This window comes from Triticum aestivum, chromosome 5A, assembly GCF_018294505.1.
Source record: "Triticum aestivum cultivar Chinese Spring chromosome 5A, IWGSC CS RefSeq v2.1, whole genome shotgun sequence".
NCBI lineage: Eukaryota > Viridiplantae > Streptophyta > Magnoliopsida > Poales > Poaceae > Triticum > Triticum aestivum.
The window spans coordinates 708,017,478-708,041,161 of record NC_057806.1 but is presented as its reverse complement, the minus strand read 5'-3'; the positions used below and the strand labels follow the sequence as shown (position 1 = coordinate 708,041,161).

Sequence of the window (23,684 nt, the reverse complement as noted above, 5' to 3'; positions counted from 1 at the left end):
CATCATCCCGTGATCAACCCCTTGGTCACATTGTGCACATTATGATGATGTCCTACCGAGTGGGCCCAGAGATACCTCTCCGTTTACACGGAGTGACAAAATCCCAATCTCGATTCGTGCCAACCCAACAGACACTTTCAGAGATACCCGTAGTGTACGTTTATAGCCACCCAGTTACGTTGTGACGTTTGGCACACCCAAAGCACTCCTACGGTATCCGGGAGTTGCACAATCTCATGGTCTAAGGAAATGATACTTGACATTAGAAAAGCTTTAGCATACGAACTACATGATCTTGTGCTAGGCTTAGGATTGGGTCTTGTCCATCACATCATTCTCCTAATGATGTGATCCCGTTATCAACGACATCCAATGTCCATGGTCAGGAAACCGTAACCATCTATTGATCAACGAGCTAGTCAACTAGAGGCTTACTAGGGACATGGTGTTGTCTATGTATCCACACATGTATCTGAGTTTCCTATCAATAAATTCTAGCATGGATAATAAACGATTATCATGAACAAGGAAATATAATAATAATCAATTTATTATTGCCTCTAGGGCATATTTCCAACAGTAATCGGAGTGCTAATAAAATCATTATTGTTGGTATTGGCAAAGTCACACAATTTAGTATATCTTGATCCATCGTGACAAGCAAGCAATCCAACACACAAGCAAACAAGTGAAGAAAAAGCGAATGGAAAAAAAGGGCGAAAGGAAAAGAGGGCGAATAAAACGGTAAGGGTGAAGTGGGGGGGAGGAAAATGAGAGGCAAATGGTAAATAATGTAATGCGAAGGGTAAAAGTTGTGATGGGTACTTGCTATGTCTTCACTTGGCGTAGATCTCCCCGGCAATGGCGCCAGAAATCCTTCTTACTACCTCTTGAGCATGCGTTGATTTTCCCTTGAAAAGGAAAGGGTGATGCAGCAAAGCAGCGTAAGTATTTCCCTCAGTTTTTGAAAACCAATGTATCAATCTAGTAGGAGACCACGCGCGAGTCACCTCGTACCTACACAAACAAATAAGAACCTCGCAACCAACACGATAAAGGGGTTGTCAATCCCTTCATGGCCATTTGCAAGAGTGAGATCTGATAAAGATAATAATAATACGATAAATATTTTTTGATATTTTCATGATATAGATTGAAAGTAAAGATTGCAAAATAAAATAGATTGGAAACTTGTATGATGGAGAATGGTTTCACTAGTGGCTTCTCTCAAGATAGCATAATTATTACGGTAGGTGAACAAATTACAGTCGAGCAATTGATAGAAAAGCGAATAATTATGAGAATATCTAGGTATGATCATGTATATAGGCATCACGTCCGTGACAAGTAGACCGACTCTTGCCTGCATCTACTACTATTACTCCACACATCAACCGCTATCCAGCATGCATCTAGAGTATTAAGTTCATAAGAACGAAGTAACGCTTTAAACAAGATGACATGATGTAGAGGGATAAACTCATGCAATATGATATAAACCCCACCTTTTTATCCTCGATGACAACAATACAATACATCAGATTTGGACACAACAGTAAGTTGAAATCATCATTTTATGACATAACAGTAAACTCTTACTGGAGCAACAAATGGGCTCTTGGTTAACAACCACGTGCTTTACTATGCCAGAAAGTGAAGTGTGATTTCTGCCATTTTCACCTTCTTGTGTGTATCCTAAATTCCGAATGACATGAGAATCATTATGTCTATAGCTCTCAACATAACCAGATGCCTTTGTTTGTGTACAAACCAAAGAGTTATTTGTCTATTTAAAAAAAATTACTATCAGTACAGCGAGATAGGGGAGGGGGGGGGGGGGGGATACAAAATTTGATAAAAGCAATCTTTTATGCTTTTATATGTTGTGCATGAGGCCGCAGACACCAATTCCACCGGTCTCTCATCTTAAATAACAAGGTTTTACAACAAACCTAATACACCTTGTAAGAAAAATTCTATACAACCAATATTTTCAAGTCTTACATTTAGTACACCATTTCTTTTTGTAGTTTACATTGTGTGCCAATGCTAAGAGTGACAAATTAACTCATATAGTAGTAGTTCATAACATTATATTGTAAATCAAGGCGCTCAAATCGGCGAGCTAACCAAGCTATTTATAATATAAAATCTCTCCTGAACGAAAAAAAGGCAATCACATGGTACTCACTCACACATCACATCTTTGTGAAGGAAAAGATGAAAGTTGGAAGTTGGAAGCTGCATGGGCATCACATCCTTGCGCTGCTACATGGGCGCCAGGCACGGCCGGTCGAAAACAAAAGGAGGCCCATGAATCATGTCCACTCTTCTCTTGACAATCACGCTGGTGACATGCATTGCACTAGCTAGCCAGCACCGTTGGGCAACGCGATCAGTGCGCTGGGGTGTCCGTTGCCCCCATATATACTACAACTTGATTGTTCATCGTTCACTCTTCTAGTTTTGAAGAGAGGAGATGGACGGATCCACCGTCAACCGACTCGCCAGCATGGCGGCCTTCGTACTCTTCCTCCTTATACTTGTCCTTGCCGCTGGCAACAGCGAGCACAGACACGTAGGAGCAGTTGCTGCGCGCAGCCCCGTCGTCGTGCGGCTAATCGGCCGCGGCGCGGACGACAAGACCTCCGTTGCCGTGCACAGACATGACCTCTCCTTCGCCAGCTTCACCGATGGCAGCGGCCATTGGCACGCCTTTCCTGGCCTTGAGCACCTCTTGCCCACGTCCACGACCCTCCCCTTCGGCAGAAGTTACAGCAACCTCATCGGCGGCCTCGCGAACTTGCCGGGCGTGCCGCTGGGGCGGGAAGCCATTCGCGTGCTCGCCGCCTACCGCCTCGGGGGCGGCGTGGAGCCGGTCAAGCGGGCGCTGACGGTGATGAAGGTTGTGAGTAGCGAGGCCCAGCGATTGGGGCCATCAAAGTGACCCTCAACAATGGATGGTGTTAAAGTTGTGTCGAATATTATTGTATAAGATAGGTTACAGTTGGATTTGGTTTTGGACTATGTGTAGACTGGCTAGGAGTTGTGTCCTAGTAGGACACTTATATTCTAGGCCTCTCATATATATCAGGGGTAGACACATGATGTAACATATGTCAACATAATAGCACGGGCACGCGGGGGAGTTTGCGGCGTGTGCCGGCGCTCGGGCGGCCAGGGTGCGGTATTGTGACGGTGTCATGGGGAGGAGCGCCCGTAGTCAGGCCCCAGGAATGTAGCCATATCGATGAACCTCGTTAACAAATCTCTGTGTCGTGTTTGTGTGATAGTTTGGTCCTCGGTAAATCGACGAAGCGCCTCGGATTATTCTAACAAGTGGTATCATGAGCAAGGTTACGAGGATGCTGCGCATTGTTGATCTAGAGGATGCCGCAGAGTTCGTGGACGTATTGACTGTAGTCACCAAGGCGCTGGAGATCGGGTCGTGGATGTTGTCACAATGATTATCGGAGTTGTCAAGGCGACGGGAAACAGCAGAGTCGAAGTCGAAGTCGAAGAGCGGTACGATCGAGGATCAATTGGAATCAAGCAGATCGCATGAAGTGGCGGCAGCCGAAGTGACATATACATAGATCGATTCGATCGATCCGAAGCGGCGGCGGCGCGTCGCACTGGGCAGGCTGACAGCAGGTCGGTCGGATCGATGGAAGGACGCTGGTTGCGGAGGACCAAGCGTGTGTGCTCCAAAGCGTGGAGGCCTGTTGCGGCCCAGGAGGGTGGGCCAGGAGGGTGACAAGGCCCAGCCGGGCTGGTGTGCTGCTGGATGCTGATCAGGCTGAGTACAAGGCAGAGCTGGTGCCACGGGTGCTCGGGTGCAAGGCAAAGGCCTGGTGCGACTCAGGCACGGGCGTGTGTGCAGGTAGGGATGAAAAGAGAGCGGAAACGGACGGAACCGAGTGCTATCATATTTGTTTTCACATTTTTTCATAGAAGCAGAAACAAATACAGAAACCTTGGAAATGAATACGAAAACAGATACTACCAGAAACGGACATGGAGCGAATACAAAGCGGATACGGAAACAAAAAGAGGCATTGATCAGAACTTAAAAACCCCTTGATCATAGAGAAATACACACAAAAACAAACAAATTTAATGAGTTGTTAACATGGCTACAAAATAATATCATTATGTTAGCAACTTAGCGTAGTATTGTAGTAGTATCGGACAATTGTGTATAGGGTCAAGCTGAGTACATGTGTGGTAGTAGAAGTTGGGCCTCATATCCATTCTACTAATTGTGTCATTGTGTTCTCTTTAGTGGTTGGGCTACAAAGCAGCTATAGGTCTAGTAAAAGCAGAAATTCCATATTCATGGAAACGGAAAGTTCCGTTTCCATCCATGTTCCATTGGAAAACAGCATTCCGTTTTTGTTTCCGTTTCCGCATAAAAAATTCCATTTCCACTTTCATTTTGCAAATTTCCATTTCCATTTTCATATTTCCTCTCCGTTTCCATTTGTTCTCCGGAAAAACGGAAAGTTTCCACTCCATTTTCATTTCTATGTGTAGGCAATGCTGCGGCAGGATTGGATCGGTGCTACGTTGACTGCTGAGCCGGAGATTTGTTATTAAAAAAAGGAAAGGAACAAAGTCCTGACGTGCATGCATGATGTCTAAGGAGCATTGGCGTGGAATCAAGAAAGGTTTTTTTGGGTCCTATTATGTTAAGGGGATACAGAAGGCTGCATGAAAAGGTACAAGTTTTGGATTGAAGGTCTACGCGTACACATGAGTTACTAGCAAATGGCAACAAGAAAAATTATGCAGAAAGTATCCGTGGGGTCAAGTTTGCATGGAGATTTTTTCTGGTGGGTCATGTTTGCGGGAAGTGCTCGGAGTGTGTACGACAAAGGATGAAAGACGTGCATATAAGGTTCGGGAGGAATCTGGAGCGCGTCGTGACATGATCATGCAAATACAGGGCATCGAGTAATACATTGAGATGTGCGGGGCTGGTCATGACGCATGGTGGAGCATGATTGCAGTCAGATAATTTCAGCTGGGTCGGACTGAATAGTCTGATGGATCGACAGGGGTGTTGGTCAAAGCAGAAGATGGCGGTGATTTCAGCGACGGCGACATAGGAGTGTGATGCTAATGGTGGCCGACTTCTGGGGCGTGGAAACATGTGGTGCAGGCCTGAGGGCTCGTGCGGCTTCGACGGACTATGGCGCGGGGTTGATTCAAGATGGTGCACATATAAGAGAGCTTGAAGTCGACAAGGCGCGGGGTAGCAAGGCACAACTACATGAAGTTATGCTCAAATTTCAGTTTTTTTAAATTTTTGTTAAATCTAGTCAAACTATGGTCAAACTACTTATTCAAGAAGTATTAGTGTTACTAAATAATTATTCAAGAATATTAGTGTTACTAAATAATTATTTTAGTTTTTTGAATTTTGGTCAAATCTGGTCAAACTGTGGTCAAACAATGGTCAAACTACTTATTCAAGAAATATTAGTGTTACTAAATAATTATTGTTTTTTAGAATGATAGTTTCAAACTCAAACAGTAAAATGTGTGACTTCATGCTCGAGCTAAACTCCTGAGAGTTAATAGGATTGACATCTTACTATTGTCAGGAAAACAACAAGTGCAGACTTGGAAACGAGGGAGAATAGAACCCGGAAGTTAAGCGTGCTCAGGCTGGGGTAGTGAGAGGATGGGTGACCGTCCGCAAAGTTAGATGATTTGGAATGATGAGGGGTGATTAGAGATTAGAGGTTAAATTGAGAAGTGATGAGGGGTGATTAGAGATTAGAGGTTAAAATAATTCAGAAATTTGAAACAGAGGAAAAAAATCAAAAAAATCATAAAATTTCCTTTAGTACCGGTTGGTGTTACCAACTGGGACTAAAAGTGGACCTCCACGCAGCGGCCACGTGGAGGGCCTTTAGTAACGACCCTTTAGTCCCGGTTCCAAAACCGGGACTAAAGACCCTTATGAACCGGGACAAATGGTCCTTTTTCTACTAGTGACGGCGTAAGAATTCGGAGAGTCGAAGCCTATTTCAGCGGGATAGCGAGAGACACGTGGATCAGGCTGGGGCCCAATGGTCGGATGGAGACATGATACCCGGCATCGGTCGATGATGATCGATGGTTCTCTGCAGTGGGGGTTGAGGCAGTGTGGGCTAGCTACCCGGGAGACTCGACCAGGACAGCAGAGGCTCGACACGGTGATAGCGGCGAGGCGTGCGGTAAGCACGGACACAGCGACAGACCAAGGCACTGGTGGTCAGACATGTGGTCAGACAAAGTGTGCAAGGGGTGCTGAAGCAGTGTTGACGAGTACCAAATTCAAGTTGGTGACTGGGTCTATCGGTGTCGGTTGATAGACAGAAGTTAACCATGAAGAATCTAAGAGAGTGGAGGAAAGTCTGAAATTGTCAAAAGCTGAGAGAGTACATGGCCGTATATTCTGTGGTGTTAAGTGCACATGGCAAAGTGCGGACGACTAGTACAGAAAGAGGCGAAGTGCTATAGCTGTGAGGCATGTCTGAGACTATCTGGGAGAAGGGTGAGACAACTGCGAATTTGACTCAGGTTGACACATGGTGACGGTGAAATTTCTTCAAGTTTCAGACAGACGGTCAAGAAAGAGCGGTGATATTGATTTCAGATAACTCTTATACGTGGCGCCCAATATGTGAGTTGTTCAATTTCACGCAGACAGTGGTCAGTGTGTGATGGCGTTGAACGGATTCTTCGAAAGTTGGGAGCACAAACTAGAGTAACGAGGAGCTTCATTTTTGTTGGAGTGTTGACTATGAAAAAGACGAGAAAGGAGTACAGTTGCAGTGGAGTCACATGGAATCTGGAAGTAGCAGCGGTGCTCATGGCGTATCTCAAGTTCAATGTACATGAAGGTTCGACGCATGGATGAATCCAAGGTGGTAAATAATATTCGCCAAGGTGGAGTTTATTAAAGTTGTGTCAAATATTATTGTATAAGGTAGGTTACAGTTGGACTTGGTTTTAGACTATGTGTAGACAGGGTAGGAGTTGTGTCCAAGTAGGACACTTGTATCCTAGACCTCTCATATATATCGGGGTAGACACACGATATAACATATGCCAACATAATAGCACGTGCACGCGGGAGAGCCTCCGGCGTGTGCCGGCGCTCGGACGGCCGGGATGTGGTATTGTAACGGTGTCATGAGAAGGAATGTCTGTAGTCAGGCCCCGAAGATATAGCCATATCGATGAACATCGTTTACAAATCTTGATGTCATGCTTATATGATTGCTTGATCCTCAATAGATCGATGAAGCGCCTCGGATTGACAGATGGGACACCGGTGCCCGCGTGGCCCCTGAGCACCTGCCCTACATCGAGCACTGGGACACCATGTCCTACGAGATCATCCGCTCCAACCGCACATGCAAGTGGGACGGGCCCTTCACCAAGATGCTAGAGACCCAGGCCAACATCCGCACTCCACAGCAAGGAGGAGGCGCTCGCCATTGCTCTTGATGGTCCGTGATGATGCTTTTGGAGCCTTCCGTGGTGTTTAGTTGTCTAGGTCATTGCTTTTGATGGTCCTTGATGTTTAGTCTGTAGCGATGAACCTTGCTTTTGCTGCCGTGTGGGGTGTGTTGCTGAACCTGTTAGTGTGTAACCGTTAAACCTTGCTGCCTTTCGGGCTTTATTAATTTAAAGCCGGACGCTTCTAGCGTCTTCGTTCAAAAAAGGAGGAGGCGCTCGCCATTGTCGGGATGATCCGGAATGCCGACTTCGAGGAAGTGCTCGAGGCTCACGCCACCCGGATGTAAAGTGAACGTTCATGCAATTGGTCCATCGCGGCTTCCGGAGTCAATGTTTCGTTCATGTTCGTGTTAGCTGGTGTGATAATATATCTATGGTTTCAGCTTGCTTGCTTCAAGTAAAGGTACTCCCGCTCCCATAGTCAATCAGCCTCGCCTACGTGCTCCGTCCAACGTACAAAGGTACTCCCGCTCCCGTACTAGTATGACGCCCAATCCATCGTACTTCTTTTTTTTGCGGGTGAACTGAAATTCATCATTGTCAACACTTACACGTACAAGGTGTAAAGGAATTCGCGTTTAAACACCACACATACATTATTGGGTACAAAGAACACATGGCTTGAAATATATACTCCCTCCGTCCATGAATAAGTGTACTTCTAGATTTTATCTTAAGTCAAAGTTTTAAAACTTTGACCAACTTTATAGAGAGAAGTAGCAGCATTTATGACACTAAATTAGTATCACTAGATTCGTTTTGAATTGTAATTTCATAATATATCAATTTTATGTCATATATGTTACTACTTTTTTGTATATATTTGATCAAAATTTTAAAATTTTGACTTAGAACAAAGGCTAGAAGTACACTTATTCGCGGACGGAGGGAGTAAGTAGTAGTAGGACAATTACCACGTGCATGCGATTGCAAGCGATCAAGCATCGAGATAGGAAAATTACCACATACACGTTCATTATTCTCCCCATGCGACGATCGATCAAAAGGCCACTTCCGCTTTGGCAAACTCCTCTCTCTTCTGGTTCACGTCCGCCACCATCTCGCCAAACCTGCATGGCGGGCTGACTACCGGCACCGTGCTGCGTGCAGACTGTCCACCACCAGCCCGGCCGCTCCGAAGTCCACTGGCATGCACGTCCTTGAATTTTTGTGCGATGATGACCGAGTTCACCACGTCGTCGTCGGGGTGGCACACGACCAGCACCTAGAACCCGCCTCGGCCGATGTCCTCGGGGTCGACAATCGGGTACAGGAACCCACGGGCTCCATGGGCGCTGCGCACAACAAAAGCCGCCACGTCCGCCATGTGTTCACCGAGGTGTGCGATGACCTTGGCCTTGTCCTCAGCGGTCAGGAACACGACGTCGTATGTGGCGAGCTCATCGGCGGGGTCTGCGACATCGGCCGTGTGGAAGGACATGCGGGCGCCCACGTCTGTGTCGGCGCGGAACAGCTTGCTGGCACGATCGTTGGCCGCGCCGCACAGGTCGTAATTGTCGAACATGGTGTCGGGCAGGTGGCGCGCGGCGAGGACAAAGGAGCTGAATGGAAGTGGGCCGGGGCCGATGAAGGCAATGCGGGCGGGGGCGATGCCGCCGGGCACGTAGCGCACCAGGAGCTCGTATTCTAGCTTGCTGAGGTTGATGTAGTTGCTGTACTAGGGGAACATATCAAGGTGGAGGCGGCGAGCATGTCGGAGTAGTGCGCCTCCAACTTCCCATCGGCCTCGGAGCAGAGGCGGATGAGGCCCTCCCGCATCTCCTGCGCCTCCGGGCCTAGCCTGGTCATGTCCACAGGACTCGGGGGAACGCACGCGGTGACCAGCTCGGTGAAGAGCGCATCGACGTCTGGGGATGGGCTGAGGGACGGCGGGAACATATCTGGTGCACCAAGGGAATTGGTGCGACCGGTGCACTAGCACAACGATGTTTTTTTTTTTGAACAATCAACCGGGGGCGATCGCCCACCTGAACATTTTTGTATTAATAATAGCAACGAAGCATTCCATGCATCACATAAACACCCCGCGGAATGCTAATGGGAGGGAGGGGGAGGGAGGGAGGGAGGGGGGTGCGTCAGCTACAAACATCCATGCACCATTGACGCAAAGGCACACAGTCTATGCGGGCGGGGGCCCGAACTATCCATAAGTGAAGATGCTCTTGGATCGAATGCCGCAAGTCAATATCCAAGGAATGGCAAAACAACTACAAGACAACTACATTTCTAGTTAAGGGAAACAACAAAATAAATAACAAGAATAAATATTTACTCCTTTGCATATTGTTGACACTAAAGGTCTGATGTATTACTTGCGCAACCCTTCTGTGAGAAATGTGCAACTGATCCATTGAAAAAGATTGTATAGCTTAATCGTAAAACATCAATCTATATGTTTATGCCACACAGGGAAAACTATTGATTCTCATCACTTGCACATACTATTTCTGAAAGGAAAAAAAAAATCCTCAACACTGCTTACACATAAATACGTGCCTTTAAGTCCCACAATCACATTATTGTGTACAAACGACACATGACTTGAAATCCAGTACTTGTAGGATAATGACCACATACAATTGCAACCGGTCAAGCAGCCAGTTGTATTAGTTCTCCCAGTTATGAACAATCAATAGGCCACTTCAACGTTGGCAAACTCCTCAGTCTGCTGGGTCATGTCACCTACCATCTCACCGAACCTGCACGGAGGGCTGACCACTGACATCGTGCCACGCTTGTACTGTCCATCCTACCACACTTGCTGCAAAGTCCGTTGGCTTGCACGTCCTTGGATTTCTATGTGATAACGATAGAGTTCACGACATCGTCGTTGGCATGGCACACGGCCAGTACCTCAAACTCGCCTCGGCTGATGTCCACGGTGTCCAAAATCGGGTATAGGAACCACGCGCGCTCCATGAGCATCGTGCAGACAAGGGTTACCCTGTCTGCCATGTGCGCCCCGAGGAGCACGACCACCTTCACCATGTCCTCGACGTCCATGTCGACGAGTGTGTCCAGGAGTACAACATCTTAAGCGGCGAGCTCGCCGGCAAGGTTGCTATGTCGGCCATGTGGAAGGACATGCGCACGCCCACATCCGAGTCCATGCAGAACAGATTATCGGCACGGTCGTCGGGCACGTCAAAAAGGTCGTCTATTTCAAACATGGTGTAAGGCAGGTAGCGTGTCACGAGGAGAAAGGAGCTAAACCTAAACGGACCATAGCCGATGAAGGCTAAGCGGGGAGGGGCGATGCCACAAGGAACGTGGAGCACCAAAAGCTCATACTCGAGCTTCTTGAGGTTGATGTAGTTGTTGGTACCAGGGTAACAAGCCATGGTGGCCCAGCAGGTTCTCGAAGGCGGCGAGCATGTCAGGGAAATACTCCTCCAGCTTTTCCTTGACCTCATCGCAGAGGCGGGTGAGGCCCTCTCGCTTCCCCTACGTCTTCGGTCTAAGCTTGGTGACATCCGTGGGGCTTGGGGGAATGCATGCGGTGACCAACTCTATAAACAGCGCGTCGACGTCCGGGGATGGGTTGAGCCATGACAGCTTGGCGATGGCATCATGGAACCCGGTGATCTTCTGGACCAGGACATCCATCTCCAATTCTCTAGGCATTCATTTTGCCCCTTTCATGGTGGCGTGGAGTGGGGTGGAGTAGGTGATCACGCTGTTTGCTTGATAAGCAACGGAGTGCCAACATGGGGTATGTGTTGCTTCCATCTAGAGGACCACAAAAGGTCCTGGTGTGATTTTTATTGAGCATGATCTTTTTTTTGTGATGACCATGTACTCAAGAATTTTATAGGCAATGTGATCTTGATTGAGTGTTATCGAAGGCATGCGTGATCTTAATCAGTTTCAGCTATGAAAGAAAGAAGAACCAATGAAGAAGTGCAACATGCACGTAAAAAACTCATCTCGGTAACATGATATACTAGTCTTCTCTAGAACAAATTATGTGCAGTTATAGTTTCCAACATATAAATTAATGTCCTAAGACGAGTTCTTTACTTTAAGAAATTGCGAGCTTTGTTAGGCTCAAGTAGCAAGTTTGCAATCAAAATGATGGGTGATATGCCTGAAAAGTCATCCATCGCAACTTGCAAGCCAAGATATGGACTGGACCTCAAGGTAATCGAGATAAGGTGAATCTTCCGCACTGCTATGTAACACTCTCTCACAAGTACCTAATGCACATGATGTCTTTCCAGAAACTGTACCAAACTGTGACCATGGCGCTGCTAAAGATCTAAAAAAAACATATTTAAGTTATTTTTGTATAATATCTCAACAAACATTTTTCCAGCTTATCATCTTCTTCTAATAATGATCTTTTTTAGAAAAATGTGAATTTCATGTTATGGTTAGCACAAATAATTTGCACAAAAATACTACTTCATATAAATCTTATGTGTTTATATTGGTGTTCCCTAACATCTGAGCAAAAAACACGCGTGATTTCAGAAACTTGCATTTGGTGAGATTTATCTTTCGACCTAATAACATCAGTGATTACATGAAAAAGGATGACATGTTCAAGAATCTAAATTATTGTGCTGAGATTTTTTTAAAAGGTTATTCTATCTTAGAACTTCATTTACTTCTTCATCAAACACTGTTTTTTTAGTTACTCGTTATGCGGGTGAGCATAGTGAAGAATATATATGTTCAAGAATTGTATGGCTGATGAGTGTTAAACATTCATCTTGTTAATTTATTGAGTGTGCTATTTTTTGAAGTGATGACCATGCAGTCAAGATTTTTATGGGCAAACAAACATGTAACTTTAAGAAAGGTTGATTTTAATAACACATGTGAACTATTTTGCAAGTTAAAGTGCATTCATGGCCCCGTAACTTGCACCCGCTCATGGTTCCATCGCCAAAAGGCGCACATACAGGATCACCAGCATGAGAAATTTTCTAACCAAAAAGTAGCACCAGCAACACTCATGAGGTAGTTAGCACTCTAGAAGCAAGCACGACACTTATATGCACTAATTCTGTAGTAGTCAACACACTAGTACGTGACACCCATCTTTCACGTAGTGCCACACTCTAGAAGCAATCACAACGCTTGCATGCACTAATTATGTAGTTGCACACTAACACGTGGCACCAAGCTTTCATGTTTGTCATCCACCATTTCTTAGTAGTCTGCTGGTCTGACGTGTGTAGGCCTAGGGGAGATGCCACATGTGGATGAGCTAGCATTCTGAGAAAATTACATAAATGATCTAGTCGGTTTGGTCATATTTGAATAATTGGTTTGTTTGGTACTAAGTGAACTAATTTGGTTTCTAACCAACCAACCTAGAGCTTCAAAGGTAAGCAATTTGTTGACCTTACAGTTAACCACTAAGAATACTAAATGTTCATTCCATTTCGGTTTGGTAAGGTTCGAATTCAGTAATCAAATACCCAGGCTATGTTTAACCGATGGAAGACGACCATTCGAGGTTGTTCAACCGATTTGGTTGGTAGCTTACTAGTATGATTTTTATGCATGAGGTTCATTTTTTATGTCTTCTAAATTGCCCTCGGGGCAGCCATTGTGAGATTTATTTACATAAATTTATTATATTCCTATGTTGAACTTTCGAATAATGAATAATTGGTTGTGTGCATCACTTGACACAGAAGCCGAGTGTCTTTCCCACTTTCCCATATAAAGATGCATTTGTTAGTTTATTTGAGTTATGTAACGTGATTCCTCATGTATCTCTATTAGAGTTTCAGCATTGGTGTAAGTATTCCCCTAAAAAAAAGCATTGGTGTAAGTATGTTTACTCCACGTTGACAGGGGCGGCGTGAGCCTTGAGCACTTGCTAGAAGTCGGCATTCCGCAACAGTCCGACCACGGCGAGCGCTTCCTCCAAGATGCGGATGTTGGCCTGGGTCTCCAGCATCTTGGTGAATGGACCGTCCCACTTGCCTGTGCGGTTGGAGCGGATGATCTCGTAGGACATGGTGTCCCAGTGCTCGATGTAGGGCAGGTGCTCGGGGGCAACGCGGGCACCGGTCACCCATCCTTCAAGGACTGTCTTACGGATGGGCTCCAACCGCTGGACCTCGCTTATCATGACCTGCATCGCCGCCAGCGCCCGCTTGACAGGCTCGACGTCGGTGCCCGGGTGGTAGGCAGAGAGCAACCGAGAGGCCTCCATCATCGCCTCCCGTCCAAGCAGCACGCCGGGCAGGTTGTCGAGGCCGCCGATGGATTTTTTGTCGAAAGAGACCCTCTGCCCACTGGGATTGACAAAAGAGACCCCTTGCGGACGAAATTGACAAAAGAGACCCCCTCACTAGTGGCGGCAGGCGCGGCAGGCGACACGTGTCACCTGCCGCCACGCCGTGAGGCGGCGGGCCCGGCTGCCACAACAGGAGGCGGCAGCCTGGTGAATAACGGTGCGTCCACAGGGCAGCATAGGCCATCGTGCCGCGATGGAACGGGCCGCGCCAGGCGGGCCCTGCCGCCACCGGGTGAGGCGGCCGCCGCTGCCGCTGTCGCTACTCGGCCGACAAGGCCTGCTGCGCGCGGGCCCAGCAGGTGGGCCACGCCGCCACTAGCTGAGGCGGCATATCCTGTGCTGCTGCACGCGCGATAGTGCGCAGACGGCGCTGATTTCGAGGTGCGAGCTTGATGGCTGTGACTCCGACGCGCGGGAATATGGACGCTTTTGGTTCTTTCGCCTGGGAATCAATCCTGCCTTTGCTTCTTTTGCCTCAGCGGATGCGATGGCACTGGGAATCCGAGGCTACGGAAAGCTGTTGTGCCGACACTACAGGGATCGTAAATATCGCCGCTTAATTTTCTCGCCATCATTTATCGTCTGAGCTTATAAAAGGAGACACCGAGGCTCTCGTCCACCCATCCTCTAAATCGGCAGTGCGCAAAGTGTGTAACACATTTTTTCAGTCGGTATGAGTTTGCCTTGCTCGGATCAAAGCATTAGGCCGAGGAAAATGAAGAATGCAAGTTTGCCTCCGGGGGTGGCAGTCCTGCGGTGTTGGTGTGGCGATCTTTGCAAGGTGAAGGAGGTGACGGATTTTTCAGATTGGTTGGGCATGAAGTTTTTCATGTGCGCCAATTATGAGGAAGATCCTGCCGTAGCTATTTCAGAGTACGACAAGCCTACGGTATGCTTTAACCATCACGAATAGATATTGTTGGTATTTTCATTGATTCTTTAGTAACATTCTTGTTTCTTGTTGTAGTCTCCTCCGCCTCTGTGCATGTACTATCATTGGATTGACACGGAGAAGCCGGCTTGGGCAGTGACTGAGATTCGTGAAAGAAGTCACCGTGCGTGGAATAGTTTATTTGCGGAAGAGCGACGCGAGAAGGCGGAAGCTGAGGAGAAAGCAGAGCAAGAGAGAGAGTTAAAAGAATACTATGTGGAGCAACACCGTTTTTTTGAGGAAATGGGAAAGAAAAACAGGGAAGAGGCTCGTCGCATGGAGGAGCAGGAACGACAGCGAAAGGAGGCTCGTGAGGCAGAGAGGCAGAGAAAGAAAGAAAGGGCTCGTCAGGCCAAGGCAGCAGAAGAAGCTGGCGATGGAAAAGGAAAATATCCACGTTGGACTCAGTAGATTCCTGTGGTAGTATTTTAAATTTCGCAATCATTTGTATCTTTATTTCTGCAGTTTAATGTAGCTTCATTTTAGTAGTTAAATGTAGCTTTATTTAAATTCTACGATGTATCTTATTTTCAGTTGTACCTTATCGTGTTGTATCTTATTTTCAGTTGTACCTTGTCGTGATGGAAAAAATATATAGTTTTAGAATAAAGTAGTGGCATTTTCTTTCCCTCCGCTAATTATCGAGCATCGTGCAACAACTATAAAATGAAATTAAGATAGAACATAATGCCTTACAATAAGAGAGTACAAACTAATAATGCAAGTACATCTGAATTAAACGGTACAACTGGAATACAGCTTAAAAACTACATGAAGGCATCATCGTCATCCTCCGTTGATGCAGAACTCTTGCCCTTCGAGGATGAAGAACTCTTACCCTTGGACGATGAAGAACTCTTGCCCTTCGAGGATGCAGTACTCTTGCTCTTGGACGATGCAGAACTCTTGCCCTTTGACGATGCAGAACCCGGAAGCGGCGGCATGAAGATATCATCTTCGTCCTCGCTCTCCTCAGTCCATAAAAATGGGTGGTTTTCTGCAGTCCTTCTAAAAGTTTCACTCTTCGGCTCCACAACCTTCTTCCACCTTGCATCCAACCTAAGAAGTTCTTTACGTTCCTCCTCATAGGTCCTTTCAGGCCACCCAGACCTACGTAATTGGTGAGCCAACTCATTCATTATGGTGTCACTACCGGTGAGATCGTCCCATGGAACTATCCTATTGTCCATCTTGAAATTGGTAGCTAGCCTCAGAAGAGTGCTACTCATCCCAGGGTGAAAACTACGGTCAAAAGGATAATGGGACATCTCGACTACACTACACTTGAATGCTTATCCACCTCCGTCTGAAGGGGGTTTTATAGGTAAAGAGGAGAAAATGGCGGGAAAGAACGACAGTGGTATGGAGGGAAAGGGTTGGCGGGAACATATGGCAGGAAACGGGTGGCAGGAAGATATGGCGGGAAGGGGTTGGCGGGAAACGGGTGGCGGAACATATGGAGGGAAAGCGTTTCCGGAAAAATATTGAGGGGAAAGCGTTGCTTGAAAATATATTTTTTTCAATGTCTAAGACGGGCAATGGTTGCACAGTATTCATCAGCCAAAATTTTAAAAAAAAATTATTTCGGCCTAACATAAGCAAAAGAGTGGAGCGGGATAATATGGCGGAAGATATAGGCGGGAAAAATTGTTCCTGACTGGTGCATTTTTATTTCAGCATACATAGATGTTCAAATTGAAAAGTCTGATACACACATATGTAGATACAATGGGTCGCGCACGTGCATAGATGAATCATCCTACTTAACGACGACCACCTGGCCTTTCCTTACGACCGGAAGGCGACAAGCGATTAGGTGGCCGGGGCACACGAAGACCGCGGCCGTACTCCAATTCGGCTTCATGTGTCTGCGAGTCCTGTGTAGGTGGTGGAGTCGCGAATCCTTGTTGTGAACCTGAAGCGTAATTGTAGGCGTATGGTTGTGACTCCGGGGGGATAAAAGATGGGCCAATAACGTCCCCTCCGAAGAACTCTGTAACTAATGACGTAACCGTGTCGCCAAGATCATGTGATGCTCCCCGGAGGCCTGTGTTGACGCCATGATCATGTGATGCTCCCCGGAGGCCTGTGTTGACGCCATGATCATGTGATGCTCCCCGGAGGCCTGTGTTGACGCCATGATCATGTGATGCTCCCCGGAGGCCTGTGTTGACGCCGCGTTGGGTGTTCTCATCGCCCCAATTAACATCAGGTGTGTCCTGCACATAGAAACATTTTAAACAAACTATTAGAGAATAATATATGATATCATTGTAAATGCATTGAAATGTAAACATGACTGCCTGAGCATATCCCTCTCCTATACTGTCTAGCCATTGTACGTGGTGCTGGTTTAAATCTGGTACACGAGTCTCCTCGGGCATGGGGATCCCTCGCGTGGAGAGATACGGCTGAGATCCCTCAACTTGGGTGTATGCATCATATCCTGTGTACGCATATGGGTTAGGGGAAAGAAATTGCTCGGGCATCGAATCCAAGCCAGTGCCATGGTCCTGAGATGTCTGCCCCTGACGAAGCTGCATCGAAGAAGAGCGATGCAGCGGCAGAGATGAGTCATGTCGTGGCAATGTCGTTCTAGTACTCGGACCCTCCCCCCATTGCTCATGGCTCGTACGCGCCTCGCTCGGTCTGGACGATGGTGCCGCACTCGGTCTGGCTGACCTAGCTACCGGCATGTATGCTCCAGTGGCAACGTCATCGCCTCTACCGCATCTGAACTTCTTTGCCACGAATTGTTGCAAAAGTTTCTGGAATGTCTTGCGATATGGGCCCTGGGCCGGCATGCTATCCGTAGCCATCTGCCCTACTTCGTTGACATTTTCAAGTTGAACAATATTGGGATGTTATTTAGTTCAAATGCTTATGAAATGATGGACCTAAAAAAGTTACAAGTGATTACCAGGTAGTCACGATAGTAAGCTGCATGCAGCTCAACATGTCTCCGCGCCTGCTCCTCTTGTGTGAGATGTGTTGGTATAGTAGCTGGCTGACTGGCCAGGCTAGCACGTGTGTTCATGCAATACCACTGCTTGTACGCTTGATCTGTACTTCCATCGTACGGTCTGCGAAATTAAATAATTACATAAACTGTTGTGATAAAAGCAAAGCATCTTCACACATCGTATGATCATCGTAAAAAAATAATGTACATAAAATATACCTAAGTTGACGCACTATATCTGCTAGCGCTTCATTTTCCCACTTGTGTACCCATTCACTGTTCTCTTCCCTCCAATCGTATAAACTCCAACCCCTGACCATATTTTTTAGCCTGCAAATTATGTAACAAAGTGTGAGTTTAGTAAATTAAAAATGACACTAACTATTTAGGGATGTCACATCTTACTTATGTGTTTCCTCGTCGATACGTCTGGGAAAAGGTGGTGGAATTTCTTGATAGAGACCGAATTGTCTCATTACACGCTCTGGGTTGTAAGGTTCAACACACCACAGGAACAATAAGTTGCAGCGAGTCAGCCAGAATGCACTATCGGTCAACATGCCTGGTCTGAAGTGTCGAGCATCAAAGACCATTTTTAGCTGGTCTTGAGTCCACGGGTTCCATGTGACTTCTGCCTCATCAAGTATCTCAAACTGCTGGTGGTACATAGGGTAACAATTTTTCGCAATATCTGGAGACTAACGTCTCCGTGCCTTTGTCCACCTGGTGGCCATAGTTGCGCTAGCACCCTCGCCAAAGTCGTATGGGTATATGGGTTGTACTATACGAGGTCATCCTACAGGGAGGTATTTCCAGGACCACAACTGTAGAAACTCATAGGCGACACAAAGTAATGGAGCTTTTTGTGCGAAAGAGGTTTTTTGCGTGGCATCACACAAGCCTCTGTATGTATGAGATAGCATGGCAGAACCGAAGCTGTATTTTGGCTGCTCGGGTAAAGGTTCATCTACCATATTCTCTGCAATGTAGATGAGACCAGGGACAACAACATCCCCATGTGAATTTGGAAATAGATTCCCGAGGAGCCACAACAAATACGCAAACAAATGTCTTTTTCTCGTCTCCTCATTGGCGAAGCTAGATAAATTAAAAAAGTTATCACGAAGCCAGACGAGTGGGATGCCCCGAGGGTTACCAGAACGTTGTGATTCTGGCATTTCCATCCCAAGACGGGCTGCTATATCTAATGCCCAAGATGGAGACACTCGTGGAGAGACTACCGGCTCACCTCTAATTGATAGAGCAGTGATCATAGAAACATCTTTCAGTGTAGGTGCAAGCTCCCCAAAACGAAAGTGAAAGATGTGGGTTTCAGGTCTCCACCGGTCAACGAGGGATGTCAAAAGGGATGGGTCCGAACGTACTTGGTCATCGCATGATGTGAGCCTAGCAAAACCTTGTAGTCCATAAGCGTCAAGGTGAGCAAGGAAATGATTGTGTATTGGCCATGTTTTCTTTATGGTTCGAAGTCTGAAAGGCCGATAATCATGCTTAGTATTTGGTTTCAAAAATAGGTGGCAACGGTGGCCGGCGTTATGGGGCCCCTGCAAAAGCACTGGCACTTCACCCATAACCTGCACACAAAGATATAAATATAAATTACGAGAAAGACAGAAATACAAATGCAAATCAAAATTAACTTAAAAATACAAAGAGATACGATTTACATTAATTATCTGAAGTTAACATCAGAAGTACAATAATACAAAGAGAATCAATTTAAATTTAATATAAGTACACATAACGAGTAGAAATATAAATAGACATGGCGAGTACATATATATCAACATCATGCGTTATTGTTGGCTCGATACGGGCAGTCTTTGCGTGAATGTCCAGGACACCTGCAAACGCGGCATCGCCTTGGTTCTCCCATCTGGCTATGGTCCATGTCATTGCGATGACGCCTAGACTGACGTCGTCCCTTTGCGGTTCTCATCAAGTCGGTGTTCGGAACCCATTTCGGCCCATCTGGCCACAATATTTTGTAGTTCATATCAATGCCCCAAGCTCAGAACTCACCGTTCCAAGTGTTGTACAGATTGTACATGTTGAAGTACGGCGATATGTATGGCTCGACGCTGATTTTTTGAACAGCAGTCGCCCGGAGCACATGACTGCAAGGGTAGCCCTCAAGCTTGGGCTTGTTACAAGTGCACTCACAGGAGGTTGAGCCAAGGGTGACAGCTTGCTTTTTTGATCCTCTGTGGTGACCCTTAACGTACTTGGCTCGCACATTGACCTCCCACTTATTCCTAAGTGCGTCCACTTTCCTGCAGCCATGACTTTGGGACTTCTTTGCTTTCTCATCCAGATGTCTTTGCATCTTCTCGGACCATGGCTTGTTCAATTCAACTTGTGCTTTGGCAACGGTGACCATGTCTGCAAAGTATGACAGGGTCCGGTTCCAAGTTTCTTCAATTAGGGCTGTGATAAGCAGTGCTCGCACCCCTTTAAGAACACCATTGTACACCTCTGACATGTTGCTGGTCATTATTCCATACCGAGCCCCGGTGTTATGAGCCTGCGCCCACTTCTCCAAATGAGGGCAATTCTCGGTGATCCACTGGCTCAAATTTATGGCCGTCCTACGACCCCTCCGGTCTTGTCTCTGCGGCAAGGCCGCGCGGTCGATCTCACCATTGATACCTGCCCATATCACATTCATTTTGGCTTCAGTTTTTTGCATGCACATCCTCTTGAATAACTTGAACCAATCCTTGTTTTTGAATTTGGAGTAAAAGTTTGCTGCCAAATGCCTCATGCACCACCTTCCCTCTAGATCGGGCCAGCCCCACTCTTCTTCTGACGCCTTAATTATTTCAAGAGCGCTTAATAATCCAGTGTTGCGATCAGAAATGATGCAAACACCTTTACGCTCTTTCACGACACCAATCTTCACGCAGCTCAGGAACCACAACCAGCTATCTTTGTTCTCGCTCTCGACCAATGCATATGCAATAGGAAGAAGCTGATTATTTGCATCCGCTGCAATCGCCACCAATAGTGTGCCCTTGTACTTTCCAGTGAGAAAGGTACCATCAACAGATAATACCGGGCGACAGTGCCTGAAGGCTTGTATAGTCTGGGCGAATGCCCAGAATAAGCGGTCCAGGATTAGCTCACCCGGGTTCATTGGGTTTGGACGTTCTCTCCGCCAAACTTGAATCCCCCTATTAGCACTTGCTATTTGATGAAGCATTCTAGGGGCATAAGAATATGCCTCCTCATAGGTACCATACAAGTTCTTGAATATATTTTCCTTCGCACGCCTAGCCTTGCTGTAGCTAACTGGGAATCCAATTAGATCCTCTGCATCTTTTTGCAGAGCCCTAACACTAATGTTGAGACTTCCCTGCACAATTGTTTCCATCGTCTGTGCCACAAATTTTGCTGTCACGTTGCACTGATCTGAAAGAGTCCCAGTTTGCTCACAGGTATGCTCCACTATTTTTGTGATATGCCATGACTGACATACCCCAGGCTTCAGTCTAGCGAGAACTCTTCCGCGGCAACCTTTTGCGGTGTGGATGCATATGACCTTCAACTCTTTTTTATCAGACTGCTTCACTCTATGCTGGCGGTGGATGCCGATTGCATAGCTACCCATTGCCTGGTAAGCAGACTTCTTATCTGGGAAAACTTGCCCAACCTCCAGGCTTCCCGCTCCTAGGCCAGAAGCAGAGTGAAATTCGTTGGTGATGCTCATATCCTGTAAAAACCCAGGTTGCAGTGCCGCCGCGACCGCCCTCTGAGGAGGAACATCTTCTTCTCCGCTTGACTCCGAAGACGCAGAAGAATGATCATCATCATCTAGCGCCTCCGGCAATCCCTCCACGTGTTCGCTCATGTCAACGGTCGTCGACCAATATCCTGTGTCATACACAGGCTGGCCGCCCGTCGGTTCCGATGGGCCGATGCTAGGGGCTGATGTGATGGCCAACTCGACCTCACCACCCCTGCTACTGCATCCGGCAACATCAGTGACTGAAATGAACTCCACATACACCATCGGCTGACCATACATTGAGTTATTGGGATTGCTTGCAAACCTCATGTACGACCCCCACGACCAATCACCTGTGACAGGCCGCAAACCCCAATGGGCAACTGTCCCACCATTTCCTCTGTCAACGACGAAGGCCTCCATTGTCATTTTTTCCCCTGCATCCCTGAGCCAAACACCGCTCGGATGCACCTTCTAACTGCTGCGTAACCCACGTTGACCATGTCTCTCACTACAATTGTAGTCGACTCGCACAAGGACACATCCACCCCGAAAGGACCGTCACGTAAGACGTTCCCATAGTACACTACTAAATTTTCCATAGTACCTAACCACCATACATTTTTACATTTCAAATAGTTAGTAACTGAACATTTAGTAATGATGACAACATTTACATATCATACGACTAAAATAATAACCGTATTTTTGTTACAAATATTCGGTTTGTTTCTAGAATCATTTGCGTAGACTTTAAGGGTTTGGTTAAAGTGTATTTAAAGATCTATTTTTTCTCAAACTCGTCTACAAGAGTAAAAATGACTATTAGTACAAATTAATTTTCTTACAACAGCCACTAAACATAACAGTACAATAATAACATTTTAATGTCATATGAGTAAAACATTTAATTTCTTCCGGCTTTATATAATTTTTTCATAGCATACGATAGCAATCATTTATTTACAAATAATAATATTTGCAACGGCATGCACATTATTCACAATAGTACATCAATATAAAAAATATTAACAAAATTACGGTGTCATTTTATACCTTAGCTTCAATATGTATGTGCTTGCGAATGCAATTAAGAGTCCAAATAGTTCGAATAAATTTCCGTCGCCAGTACTATATGAACTGAGTCAACCTATTATCACATGAACATCAATATTACACACGGATTTTTCTTTTTGCTATCAAAAGTATGAAAATAGCACTTGCATGTATGTGGTCATCACCTCAAAAGGGACAGCGAAGATAGAAACACAATTTCTTCAATCACGTCATCTCCTCCTTGTTTGCTACTAAGATAAATTATTTTATCTAATTACATACATCATCAAGTACATTAGCACATAATCTTAACATATAAAATTTAGATTATTGCGACATAACAAAGTAGACCTACGCTTCCTAACTATAGACTTATTAATAAACATACCACATGAAATAACATACCACATGCAATGAACAATTACTGTACAAGTTTTTTTCCTAATTACCGTATTAAGATTTCTCGCATGTCAATACTAATGGATGCACCTAACATAGATATAACATGTTCAATCTACTCTTCTAAATAATATATTATAAATGTTGTATTTGTCGTCTGAAATTATTTCTAACCTCTAAGCACTAACATCGCATAGCTAATGACGGGCTAAAAGACTAACTAATTACCATCGTGCATGCACAAAAAATTACACGTATTGCAAAGCTCATACCTTGATCTTCAACTTCATAGTTCACTTTCGCAATGCAAATCCTACTCCTCAAGCTCTAAATGACTCCAAATGACTCCTTCAAGTGCTAAAATTATGCCTAAAACAACAGAGAACACACACTTAGGAACTAATCAAACAGAACAAAAACATCATGCATGTGAACGAAACCAACAAAAATGGATAGATCTTACCTTAATCTATCTTTTCTTCAACTTCATCATCTTCGAAATCCAACTCCAAATCGACCAAAATCACGAGTAAAAGTGGCTACCAAGTTTTCCTTTCTGTCTGTGTATGCGCTTAGAGAGAGCAAAGAGGTAGAGAAGGCAACCAGAGATATGCGAGAGAGAGAGAGTGTATGCACACGGAGCCGCGGATGTGCGTTTAAAAAGAAGAGGACCACTGTATTGTCGGCAGAACTAGCCAGAACTCACCTACCGCGGCATCGGATTCCAGCATCGCGGTGTCTCATCACACGCAGCAATAACAATGCTCTCGAGTGTGCGGCAGGAAAACAC

The 23,684-nt window shown here is 45.9% G+C and overlaps 1 protein-coding gene and 2 pseudogenes across 1 annotated transcript; 1 reads left to right on the top strand and 2 right to left on the bottom strand.

Moving 5' to 3' along the window:
* The first annotated feature begins 2,476 nt into the window (after positions 1–2,476).
* LOC123101863 (60 kDa jasmonate-induced protein) lies at positions 2,477–7,805 on the top strand. The gene is made up of 5 exons (XM_044523124.1): positions 2,477–2,943; positions 5,610–5,620; positions 5,687–5,693; positions 7,320–7,469; positions 7,721–7,805. Exons 1-5 carry the CDS (start codon positions 2,480–2,482, stop codon positions 7,803–7,805), a joined length of 717 nt encoding a protein of 238 aa, XP_044379059.1. The 5' UTR covers positions 2,477–2,479.
* A 713-nt stretch (positions 7,806–8,518) lies between these two features.
* On the bottom strand, positions 8,519–9,417 carry LOC123101862 (probable nicotianamine synthase 2; annotated as a pseudogene).
* A 751-nt stretch (positions 9,418–10,168) lies between these two features.
* LOC123108570 (probable nicotianamine synthase 2) lies at positions 10,169–11,145 on the bottom strand (annotated as a pseudogene).
* Positions 11,146–23,684: the final 12,539 nt, after the last annotated feature.